The sequence below is a fragment of the Pagrus pagrus genome, assembly GCF_965226575.1.
Source record: "Pagrus pagrus genome assembly, chromosome: 11".
NCBI classification, from domain to species: domain Eukaryota; kingdom Metazoa; phylum Chordata; class Actinopteri; order Spariformes; family Sparidae; genus Pagrus; species Pagrus pagrus.
Genome location: NC_140195.1, coordinates 32,389,364 through 32,402,494, shown reverse-complemented (window position 1 = coordinate 32,402,494; position 13,131 = coordinate 32,389,364). Strand labels below are relative to the sequence as shown.

Below are 13,131 nucleotides of genomic sequence, written 5' to 3'. Positions count from 1 at the left end.
CCACCATTTTGTGCTCCCACCCTCCATGTGCTTGCCACCTTAAGTTTCCCTATCTCCTTTATTTTAAGTGCTTTCTCAAGTTGTTCTTCATTCGCACATCTCACAAATAGGTTGCCATCATTCAGGATCTTGGCATATATTATCTCCCCTATCTTGCTTGCCAAAGCTGTTGTTAACACAAACGGGTTGATTTTCTTCATGTTTTCTTGACCCTTTTCATTAAACCTTATTATGACAATACACTTCTCAGTCCTTTCCCTCTGAACTTGTTCCTGCACTTCTTCCTCACTTTCAGATCTCTCATCATTATCATTTCTTACTCTTTTACTCCCTTTTCCTTGCTTTCTTTCATTCATCCGTCCCCTCATATTCCCCTCGTTCCTTTCATCTCTCCCTTCATCATAATCCATGCCTGCCCAACTGTCTACTTCTGATCCATTCACGGAGTAGTCGTGCTCAACTGCCGTCAAGAAAGTATCTTCAATTCGGTTTGAGTTTCCTGCATTTCTCCGATTACTTTCCCCTCGTTCACTTCCTGCTGACGTCGCCGCCATCCGCCTGTCCCAAGCAAGCGTTCGAGTCCACGTCGATGGGTTACAGTTGGTTCTTTGACCCAGAATGACACGAATAGTCCAACAGCTCGCCAGTCACAAATAAAATACTGACTATACTTCCGCTAGTAATACTACGACCTTTTCCCTGACCTATGTGCTCAAAACATTAATATGAACATTTACAATTACACAATTTCCTCACATAGTAACAATACTCCAAGGAATAAGGAAAAACATGACAGCAAAACCGCTGCCCTTCAAAATAAAAGTCTGAGGTAATAAACAAAAATGCCCAGTGTCGCATCAGCTGAGTTACAGTATTTTCAAGTATGCCAGATATTTCAATATCTTAAGAAAATATGAATGTAACCATAGCATGTAAATGCATTGAAAAGAAACAGCACCATGAAATAAACAAAATGAATGACCATAGGCTTCCTTGTTCTTCAGCTGCACAAAATCAATTCTCTCTCATTTGGTTACTGTCACATTTTCCACAGCTTAACTCATTTAGCAAATTGCACATAACACCAAAATATGGGATCTTATAGTGAGTAACTTCAAACATTACCTTATAGTATTACTCAGGTTACATTATAACAAATCAGTGTTTACTTATCTTCTTAAGTCACTTATTTACACAAAGATACAGGAAAACAGTTACACACTGCCAAAGAATATCTGCATTAACCCTTCATGTATCTTCTGACTGGGTAACAAACAAAACAAACCCCTTTTGCATGTCTCATAGCACTTCTATTGCGCTGCATATGTTAGCTAGCTCATTAGCAACAGGTCTGCTAGCCTAGCATGGCAGTAGGGCTAAACATCCCTATTTCCACACATCACTGCAAAACAGCTCAACTCTAACATTACACATTATCACCAAGGATTCACAATGCTGTTATCCCTTATACTGGGGTACAGGCCTCTAGTTTTGAGGAATATTAACCCACCTGTATGTAGAAACAAAGAGGCAGAAACTTTAGCGTGTGTTCAGCTTGACTGCAGGCAGGGGCCGGCTCTAGCCAATTTGGTGCCCTAGGCGAGATTACTAACAATAATAATAATAATAATAATAATAAAATAAAGAACACCATCATACAATTGAATGACAAGATCTGAACCGTCTGAACACTCACAACAGTTTTATTTGAACAACAACAATGAACTTTCAAGTCACTCTTTCCAGCATGTTTTTCAACTAATTTACAAATAACAGCACATCAGGCAATAAACACATCTGAAGCATTAATTATGATACATAGTATTGTTCAGTAATGTGACTGCAGCTGTAACATGCAATTACATAACTCATCTGCTTCAAGCTGACTTTCAGAGGTGGGTGGTGTGGTTGATGTGGTAGCGCTGCTGCATGACGCCTGACTTGTAGCTGTATTCAAACATAGAGTACATCTATACTGTTAAGTTTGTTGTGTCATTCTACTTCATTTAATAAATTAATTAATAAGGTTTGATACAAAGTAGGTACTGTACAAATAAACTTTATTTTATTTGCCTAAAACCTAAATTTACTGTAATTGCTAACAAGCTTGTACCATTCAGTCACAACATCAACAACAATAATGACAATAATAATCATAACAACAACATTCAGTCACAACACCAACAACAATAATGACAATAATAATCATAACAACAACATTCAGTCACAACACCAACAACAATAATGACAATAATAATCATAACAACAACAACAACAACAACAACATAGCAGTGCATAAGAGACCACAAACAATTGGCTAAACTTACATGCTTCAGAGAGTGGTGTGGATGTTGCATCAGAAGGCCCCTCTCCAGCAGCTGTTAGGGGCGTCTGGAATATTTTTTGAGCGCATCTAGACAGATATAGACAAGATTCACTTATTACTGTACAAACAAACAAAAAAAACAAAAAAAGTGGTGTGTTCAACATAATATTTATAATTACCTTATAATAAAAGAGTCACTACTGTTTCACAATAAACAACACAGAGTACAACCTGCACTGGTGGCGCATCCGGACGGGTTGGCCTCGTCTTTGATACATGATTCATTTATACTTCTTAGTAGCTATCAGTGTCATTGTCTAGCGTGTTAAGCCAGCGTTGCTTTATTTCAACCTAGATAGCAAGCTAATACAAATGAAATGTCTTCACACAAAACGGCCTTTATATTGGGACTTCTTCTTCTCCTCCTCTTTTCTTCTCTTTCGGTATCGCGCACCTGGGGGCTTTGTCTTTTACTTTGCAAAATAAAAAAAACATAACCTGTCTGTCACTTGACGTGACACCTATCTGACCACACGTCACATGACTCAGCACCACAAGTGAGAAACATGTAATTGTTTATGTTTCTTTATTTTGTTAATATTTATTATTATTATTTTCAAGACAGAACATGAAGGGAGGGTGCCAATGGGCAATCGAAAATTATAATTGTTTATTTTTTTCTCCCTCGAGGGTGACTGGCGGCGCCCCTCCAGCAGATGGTGCTCTAGGCAACCGCCTATATCGCCTATGCCTAGTGCCGGCCCTGACTGCAAGATTTATTCTGCAGCGCATGCCTCTAAAGGGTTTCAAGTTCCTCCCCAGTGCTATGCGCCATCTAGTGACCTGTCTGAGTATTACACTAACAAATAGAGCACAATGAAATTGGCATTTTAAACACTATTTGAGACATAATAACATAAAAAAAATGTATAGGTGACCATTTTTAAACCACATGTCTATTTTTAACCATATTGAACTTATTTGAATCATGAATTAGACCTTGATCACATACTGAACTGCAGTCTCTATGACTTTTTAAATACTTTTTTTCTACCATGTCTTTAATACCTGTATTGACTTTTTTTTTTAACCCTTTACATTCTCCCCTGCTTTTTTTTTTATGTCTCCTGACATTTGACTACATGTTGAGAGATGGGCTTGAGTCTATGAAATGTCAATATCCAATCCAATCCAATCCAAATTTATTTGTTAAGCACTTAACACAACCAAAGTTGACCATAGTACTGTACAGAAGAATAAATAATGGGGCCCAAAATTACATATAAAATACAAAAATAAATTAAAAGTCATAAAACATGAGTACAAATAATAATAGCCACACTATAAAAAGCAATGAAAATAAGAAATTCAAACAAGGAGACAAAGTCAACATCTTACTAGGTGTCAAAGGCCAAGGACAAGAGATGGGTTTTAAGAAGTAATTCAAAAACAGACAGAGAAGAGGCCTGTTTAACGTGCTGAGGCAGATCATTACATAATTTAGGAGCCGACACAGCAAAAGCACGGTCCCCTCTGAGCTTCCGCTTAGTTTTAGGCACACTCAGGAGCAGCTGATCAGCTGACCTGAGAGAGCAGGCGGGTGTATAAGGGTGTAGAAGCTCAGAGAGGTAGGGCGTCCCAGTGGTGCCACCAAAAACCATCACTTCCGTCTTTTTATCATTGAAGTTTGAAAAGTTCATAGCCATCCAGGCCTTTATGCCGTCGAGACACTTAAGTAACAGCCTGACATCGTATTCATCTTTCTTTTTAAGAGGCACATAAATCTGACTGTCATCCGCATAACAGTGAAATGAAATGCCGTGCTTCCAAAGTATGGAACCAAGTGGGAGCAAATAGAGAGAGAAGAGGAGAGGGCCAAGAACTGAGCCCTGTGGGACTCCACATGAGAGAGGAGCAGAGGAGGATACAGAGTCACCAAGGCTGACACAGAAAGTTTGATCAGCCAAGTACGACCTGAACCACTCCAGTGCTATGCCCCTGATGCCCTCCCACTGCTCCAAACATGAGATCAATATTTCATGGTCCACTGTGTCAAATGCAGCAGTTAAATCTAAAAGCACAAGGCTAACACAGTCACCAGAGTCAGTAGCTAAAAAGATATCATTAAAAACTCTTAAAAGAGCTGATTCAGTGCTGTGCAGGGTTTTAAAACCAGATTGGAAAACCTCTAGAATATTATGCTCTTCCAGAAAGGCCATTAATTGACTGTGCACGATGTTCTCCAGGGTTTTTGAAAGAAAAGGCAGTTAGGAGATAGGCCTGAAATCTAGACCAGGTTTTTTAATCAGAGGTTGTACTACTGCATGTTTAAAATTTTCAGGGACCACACCTGAGGACAGACTGCTATTAATGACTGCAATAACAGATGGCCCAACAGTGGGAAAAACCTCTTGAAATAGTCGAGGAGGGACAGCATCATTTGGAGAACCTGAGGGCTTCAAGTGACCAACAATCTCCTGTAAAAAGGAAAGAGTCACAGGCTCAAACTGGTCAAAGACAGCAGAGCAGGGGACAGAGATTGAGGGGTCATAAGCTGAAGGTGAGATAATGGCCCTAATAGAGGTAACCTTATCAATAAAAAAGTGAAGGAAATTTTCACACACAGCAGGGGAGGCCTCTATACAGACAGTCTGCGGGGCATTGAGAACTGAGTCAATAGTGTTAAACAAAACATGAGGCTTGTGACAGTTTGACACTTTCACAGTTTTCTGATAATGACGCCAGCAGTCCCGTAGCATTTGAAAAGACACATGCAGTTTGTCCTTCTTCCACTTTAGTTTTAGGCTGTCTGGTTTTTAATGGAGCCACAGTGTCTAAAACAGTTTGGCAGGTGGAGGGAAACCATGAGCTAGGCTCCTCCATATTGCACACAGACTCAGGAATGATGGAGTTCTGATGGAAAGCGGCCGAGAACTGAACAGCAGTGGAAGGGTTAATAATGTGACAGCTCCGAGCAGCAGCGCAAGGTTTAACTGTATTATAGGAAAGAGCAGCCTCAAATAATACAGGCATATGGTCAGAAAACACTGCGTCACACATCTCTAGGTTAAGAACGGGCAAACCATATGATAAGACAAGATCAAGTGTGTGTCCGCGTTCTTGTGTGGGACCAGACACAGATTGAATCTCAAGATTAAAAGAATAAATGAGGTTTAAAAAGTCCTTTGCCATTGGCTTATCAGGACAACACACATGAACATTAAAATCCCCAACAATAAGAACACAGTCATATTTAGGCATGATTTCAGCCAGGAAATCAGAAAAGTCATTTAAAAAGTCCTTATTGTACTTGGGAGGCCGATAAACCACAGCACACAACACTGTGTGAGAGCGACCCAGCTCAAATAAGCTCAATTCAAAGCTGGTGAAAGAGGATGAAAGCAATAGCTGCTTACATTTATAATGACTCTTATAGACAATCGCTATTCCTCCTCCACGGCCCGACGTCCGCCGGGAGTTAAAATAGCAGCAATCATGTGGTAAAAGTTCAGTGAAAGCGCTGGACTCACCAACATTCAGTCATGACTCAGTCACACAGAGGAAATCCAATCCTCGGGACGTGAAGAAATCCTTCAAGACAAAAGTCTTGTTCACTAGCGATCTAGCATTTACCAGGCCAATCCTGGCAGGAACTGGTGGGTCCGTGGCGTTGGTCCGGGGAGCCCGTCACAGAGGCCGCAAGTTGCTGTGATTCATCCCGCGACAGCGGGGACGAGGAAAGCAGGGGCCGCGGGGCTGGAACACCTTTTCCAGGCCAATGACAGGTACCAGCCAGGCGTCGACAGGGTCCAGTGAGCGTCAAGGAATAACGAGGCTAGGCACGGCTCCAATCTCAGACCAAGAAGGCGTAGAAAAGCACGCGAGACGGGCCTTCAGCTTCACCAGCCGGCTGCTGCATTTTCCCCGGCGGCGGGGGCGCTTACGCCGAGGAGGTGGAGCCGGGACACGGCAAAGGTGAGCCGGAACCCTCGCCAAGAGCGGGGCAAAGTTTCACGTCCACCATCATCCAATTTTACTACATCTTCGGCAGAAAGTTGAAGATCCAGCAGTGTTAGGCGATCATACACCAGTAGAGAGTTGACATCCAGAGCAAGAAACGAAACGAACAGCATAAACACACACAGCACTGGCAGTGACAGACGGCAGGCCACACACACTGGCGCCATCTTGTCTCACCAAGTCCACAAACTCCATATGCCTGGGTGAAGCAGTTGTAGAAGTAAGGGTGTGGAGGGGTCAAGTAGGAAAGGGGGACGGTACCGAGATGACTTGGGAGAGCATAATTTGGCCATAGTGAGTTCACACCTGCATTCCACTGCTGGTAAGACCGCTGTCCCAGTGTGCCATAGGTAAACATCTCTTTTGGCCTGACAGTCCGTTGAGATCTTCTGACTGTCTCCGCTTCCACTTGGTGTCCATCCTCCTCCACAACCATGTCATCTCGTTTTCTGTCCTGTGCTTCTCCCTCCTCTTGATGTTCATCCTCCACTGCGACATCCTCAAGAGCTCCATCCTGGTCCTGAGTGTCCATTTCCTCTCATTACAGTGGGGTGAAACTCAGAGGCTTCTGCACTTAGTCTTTGCTCCATCTGAGGATGGTGTACAGTTTGATGATTATCTTTCTGTTGAGATCTCACTAACATGTAACATGGGATCTGCTGGTAAGTGTACTCCTCATCAGAATTGTCTTCTTCATGAGTGTTTGTGACTGTCTGATTCTGTTTTTTTGAGCAGGAAGTGTTTCTTCTAGAGGCAGTTCATTTACTGGCAGAAGTAGGTTTCTGTGGAGCACACACAGTGTTCTGGGTCCTTTCTCAGCTTGCACTTTTTAAACTGGTCCATTACCAACTCTCTCCACAACACGGTGCACTACCTGCTCCCAGTATGCCCGCAGCTTGCCAGGCCCACCTCTTTCTGACAGGTTTTTCACCAGCACTCTGTCACCAGGCTGAAGAACAACACCTCTGACTGCTCTGTCACATTGTCTCTTGCCTTTGGCTGAAGATTTTTCACTGTTGTTTGCTGCAATTTCAAACAACAGTGAGGAACGCATCCTCTTTGCCCATTTATGTGCCTGTCTGTTGATCATGTGGCTCAGGCTCTCTTTTGAGTGGGAACAGTAAGTCAACAGGTAAGCGTGGAGGTCGACCAGAAGAATGGGGAAAAGCCAGTTGCTTCATGCCTCGTGCAGTTGTAGGCATGCACAATATGGGGAAGGTGATCTTTCCACTGACTTTTCTGCTCCTCTTCCAGGGTACGCATCATCTGAAGGAATGTGTGGTTCAGTCTTTCAACTGGGTTACCCTGTGGGTGGTATGGTGTGGTGCGTGAGTGAGTGATTTATACCAGCCAGCTGTTGTAACCTGGTGAACAAACTGTCCTCAAACTCCCTACCCTGATCGTGGTGGAGCCTCTCAGGATAACCAAAGCGGGGAATGAAATCTGCGAAGATTTTTTCAGCTGCTGTTTTTCCCGATTTGTTCCTTGTTGGGTATGCTTGAGCAAAGCGTGTGAAGTGATCAACCAGGATGAGGATGTACTCATAGCCTTGACTTTGTTCAAGGTGGAGGTAGTCGATACATACTAACTCGAATGGACTCCTGGTGGAGATGTGTCCCATGGGCACTCTCTGTGGGAGATTGGGACGTTTCTGTTTAATGCAGGCACATCTTTTGTTGACATAGTCCTCTATATCATGCTGCATGTTGGGCGAATAAAACCTCTCTCGGGCAAGGTGCACCAACATGACCCATATCATTGTGCAGAGTCTTGAGCACAATAGGCTTTAACTTCTCAGGGAGGACCGGCTGCTTATTTTGTTCAGTCTGTCGGTAGGGAATCCCATCATCCACCTCCAACTTGTTCCAGCAGTCTCTTTGTCTCTTTCCTCATGTTTCTTTTATCCTTCTCATTGGGAGTCCAGTTCTTAAGTTTCAATGAGACGACTTCCATGATGGCTGCATCCTCTTGCTGTGCTGCACAGATGTTTTCTGGTGTAACACTGGAAATACTCTGAGGTGGCACAACATCTGCACCACTGCTCCACCACCCAGCTGCAAAGCTGTGACCCAAGGCACATCACTATCTTGAACTGCTTTGCTGCATTGCCATATCGCAGACACAAACTCAGGCGACATGGTCTCTGTGTGCACTTTCATGCTGTCCTGTATTTTCACAGGGTACCTTGACAGACTATCAGAGTACCTATATTTGATGTCAAAGTGAAAATCAGCCAGCTCACCAACCCATCTGTGTCCAACAGCATTTAGTCTGGCAGTGCTAAGGACATTAGTCAGGGGGTTGTTATCTGAATATAATGTAAATGTCAGGGTATAATACAAGTAATCCCGAAACTTGTCACAGATAGCCCACTTGAGAGCCAAGAACTCAAGTTTACCCGAGTGGAGATGGTAATTTCTCTCGACAGGTGTTAGTGTTCTCAAGCCGTACCCAATGACCCGCAACTTGTTGTCCTGACGCTGGTATAGCACTGCTCCTAACCCTTCATTGGACGCGTCGGTGTGCAGTATGAATGGGAGGTCAAAGTTTGGGTAGGCTAGGACAGGTGGATGAGTCAGTATGTCCACTAGCTTAGATACAACATCTTAATGCTCTGCTCTCCATGTGATGGTTGTTTTTGATGGGAGCTGTCCTTTATCTCCTTTCCTAGCTTTGCTTTACTTTGACCTGGCTGGTTCTGGGTGTTGCTTTTGCCAGTCTCAGTTGGTTTCTGCAGCAGTTCAAACAAGGGCTTAGCCAGCCGAGAGAAGTCTTGGATGAAGGAGCGGTAATATCCAGGAAACCCCAGCAGAGACTTCACCTCTCAAACTGTGCGAGGTTCTTTCTCTTTAAGGGCTATCACCGCTGCCAGATCTTAGGGATCGATCTCCCTCTCCCGACACCAATCGGCCAAGGTAACAAACCTCTCCTTTGAACAACTCGCACTTTGTCTCAGTTTGATGCCGAATTCCCTCATGCGGCTGAGAACTTGTCTGAGGTGGAGAATATGATCATCAAAGGATGTTGAGTAACATAGCACATCATTGAGGTATGGAGCTTAACATTCATCTCGAATACCTTCCAGCACTCCCTCCATACACCTCTGGAAAGCCACAGGTGCATTTGTCAAACAGAATGGAATCTGTATCCATTCATATAAACCCCCACGGTGTACTGAAGGCTGTGAGGTGTCTGGATTCCTCGCTCACGAACCCTTGGTGGTAGGCGCTGCCTTGATCCAGTATAGAGAACCAGGTGTTGCCCCCCAAACTGTCAAGCAGGTCTTGGATTCGTGGCAGTGGATGACGATCAGGAAGAGTCTTTTGATTCAGCCCTCTTGAGTCCACACACAGCCACAAGCTCTGGTCCTTCTTACGCACACAGACCACTGCCAACCCCCAACCTCTGTCTAGGAGGTTCTGCACGTACTCTTTAACCTCGTTGTATAAGAGCTTAGGTATGGAGTTATAGCACTTTTAAACAGGGTTGTTGTCAATAACGTTGATCTTTAGTTGAAGGTTTGGTATACAACCTATGTCTCCTTCCCCTCGTTCAAACACATCTGACTCCTCGAAAAGCATCTGGCCCACAGCTTCCTGCTGTTGTGGATCCAGGTGCTCTAAATTGACAGGATAATGCCACTTTTTTTGTGTGTGAGACTCTGTTGAGTTGCGCATTCTCTTGCCGGTGTCACTGTTTGACTGTGCTGACTGCTGTGAAGATGAACTGAGATTTATTAGCCTGCTGTTCATTATTTCTTATATACGGCCTGGGACTGTTCTTGCAGACAGGAAGATGTCATGCTTGGAGGAGTTGCAGACTGGGATTTTTACAGCTTTGGAGGCACCAGGGGGCACATCAACTAATGCAGGAAACAGTTCTAGCCCCTCTTGTAGGACACTTTCCAAGTTAGGTTCCAATAGCATTGTTCCTCCCTTTGGCCATGACCTGACATAACACTTCACCTCACATATTTGGCCACTTGGGACTGTGAGACCTCTCTTTCCGACTCTGATGGTGTCATTTACAGGCTTTTCTTGGGTTGGAGTATCACTGATTACAGAGACAATGGTTGCAGCTGTAGCTAGATGAACCTTTACGCTTCAGCTAGCAAATCACTTCTCAAGACTCTCTAGGATGATTTCCTCTATCATATTAAACCCTAGCGAAAGACCATAACACAGCTCTGACTCGCATTAATGGCTTCTTGGCCATGTTCTGTACTTTTGATTTCCACTAATATTTCAGTCCATCCCTCAAAAGGAACATCTGTCCCATTAATTGCTGTGACTCTGAGTAGATCATCTGGCAAAAGGTCTTTGAGTGACTGGATTTTGGCATCTGGTAACTGTCTTTCTGACCAAGACTTCTCTATTATGGTAACCTGGGCTCCACTATCTAGTAACATGTCCGTCTGCACACCATTAAAATAACAGGTATATCAGTTTTGCGACTCAATTTGCTTTTCTTACTCTGTATGATGGTGGTCTGAATGGTGGCTGTCTCTCAGCTAGAGTCATGGAATCATGGCTGGTTACTTTGACCGGGGACTCAAGTTCTTGTTTGGTCACTGGTGGTCCCTCCCCAGTGACCTCATCACGTTTGCCGCAGGTTTAGTCTTTGACAGGCAGCCGACAGCTATGTGCCCTTCCTGGCCACACCTGAAACAGTGGTTGTAGCTAGTAGTCCCTTGAGCTATACATGGCTTGCATCTCCCTCTTGTCACTGACTTGGATGGTTGCACAGTACTTGCTGAATTGGCCTGTGACAGCTCTAGAGTACTGGAGGGAGGGGTAAGAGCCTTCTCAATAGTCTTTGCTAAGGCTGAGATATTTACTGTCAGTTCATGTATAGCAGTGCAGTTCGCTTGGACCTCAGCTTGAGTTTGAAGAACTGTGGCTTGAACTTCAGCTTGGGTCTGGACTGTGTGTTGTTTCTCACTTTGTTGAATGGCATTGACTGTGACTGTTCTGGTTTTGTGTGGCTGACCTAGGTGGGCCTGTCTCTCAACCTCTTCACTAACTATGTCATTATGTCTAAGATAAAATCATCAGTTAAACTTTTGTTGGTAATGAGAGTTTTAAGGTCTCGCCTAATGTATGCATATTTCTCATTTATCCCCTGATACAACGAGTGAAGGAATATGCCCTGGACAAGTTTGTCATCATACTGAAACTGTGAGCTACCTCGCTGGGAAGCAAACAGTCCTCTCTGTTTAAGCCCCATTAACCTGTACATAAACTGTTGGGGCTTTCTCTGTCCTGTTGTTTTGCATTGGTCAGCTCCTGAAATAGTTCTGCACTACTCTTGTCTCGTAAGTGTGCTCTGTGAGAGTTGATCTAATAGTGATTTTAGCTGAGGTTCACCTCACATTAACATGCTTCTTCCTCCAAAACAGTAACTGCTATCACTCAAATAATGATATGGTCGAAACTATGAGAGTCTTGTGAGCACTTGAGTGAAATTTTTGTGTGTGTGTGGTCAAAAATGGGACTTCTGGAGCAGTTCAGAAAAGTGGATGTGTTTGCCCTCCTCCAGATATTTTTTCTCTCAGTTTCATGGGAGTTAATGCGGCAGTTGGTCGGTGTTCCTGTCAGTCTCTTCACCTCAGGACTTCATATATCATAATTCAGCTGTTTTTTGTACTGTGTCCATTTAAAGTTATCTTGCATTTGTATGTCTTTATACCCGGCTACAACCAAATCCCCCCCAAATAGATAATAAATAATTATGTTTAACTTGACTTGAACATTTTTATTTTGTGGACACAACCCAGATAAGAGATAAAGCTAGTTATGACACACAAGGGAATGCAAGGGATGTAAAATAGAGATATATAAAGGGTGGGAATGCCATATGAGAGAGAAGAGAGAGAGAGAGAGAGAGAGAGAGGGAGAACTGCTTTAATCCTCTGACTCTAAACCTGAGCGATATAGTGAGGCAACCACAGTGTGAAGGATGGGAGATCAAACGTTGCCATCGTCCTCTGCTCTGATGACAGATGGAGCATCCTTTGGTCTGAGCAGCAGCACTCGGCAGGATGACTGGTCCTCTCGCTCTCTGTTCCCTTTTCCTCTCAGCTTACACTCTCAGTATGACGACTGGTAAGTGGACATGACCTCCACAAGCAGCTTTTTCTGTACATTTCTGTACTGTTTGAATGAGGTGAAGATTAGGTTGAGATTTTTTGGAATATAGTCTATAATGTGCTTACTTGGTTTATAGCTTAAAGCTGAGATCATTGTCACCAGTAGTGTGATGAACTTAATCATGCTTGACTGAGAGCAACTCATAACTTGTTTTTATGAATCGAATGGTGTGTGTGTGTGTGTCTATGTGTATCTGACGAACACAATTGAATACAGATATATACAATGGTAGTGAAGTAGATTGTTCACCAGACACACAGAGGTGAGCTGTTGTACAGTGTTATGGTATAAGGTAAGAATGATTTCTTCAACCATTCTCTGGTGACAGTGGAGCTTTATAAGCAAATGAAGGCTGCTCAGTTGTTACAACTTTTTTTTTTGGAATACTTTATTTGTAGGTTTTCAGTTTTATAGACAAATATCACAAATTACGTACATTTAAAAAAACAAACAACAAAAACAGGTGAAACAAAACAAAAAACAACAACAACCCTGCGCTTAAGGAGTACAACAATTAACATAAAAAATCAGCACCAGCTAATGGAAGTTTATAGTATGTTGCCTTGACCAAGAGAAGAAACTACGTATATATATGCATATACATACACATGCATGCACACAAATACATGCACAGTG

General features: G+C 43.2%; 1 protein-coding gene across 2 annotated transcripts in view; it reads left to right on the top strand.

Annotated features, from left to right (window-relative positions):
• Window positions 1-12,312: 12,312 nt before the first annotated feature.
• igsf21b (immunoglobin superfamily, member 21b) overlaps window positions 12,313-13,131 on the top strand; it is a gene marked incomplete at its 3' end in the record, with an annotated part of 52,560 nt that continues 51,741 nt past the window's right edge. For both annotated transcript variants that reach the window (XM_084367257.1, XM_084367256.1), the window contains exon 1: window positions 12,313-12,450. In XM_084367257.1, coding sequence (XP_084223383.1) covers window positions 12,387-12,450 — 64 coding nt within the window. In that variant the 5' untranslated portion in view covers window positions 12,313-12,386. The remainder of the gene's footprint in view (window positions 12,451-13,131) is intronic.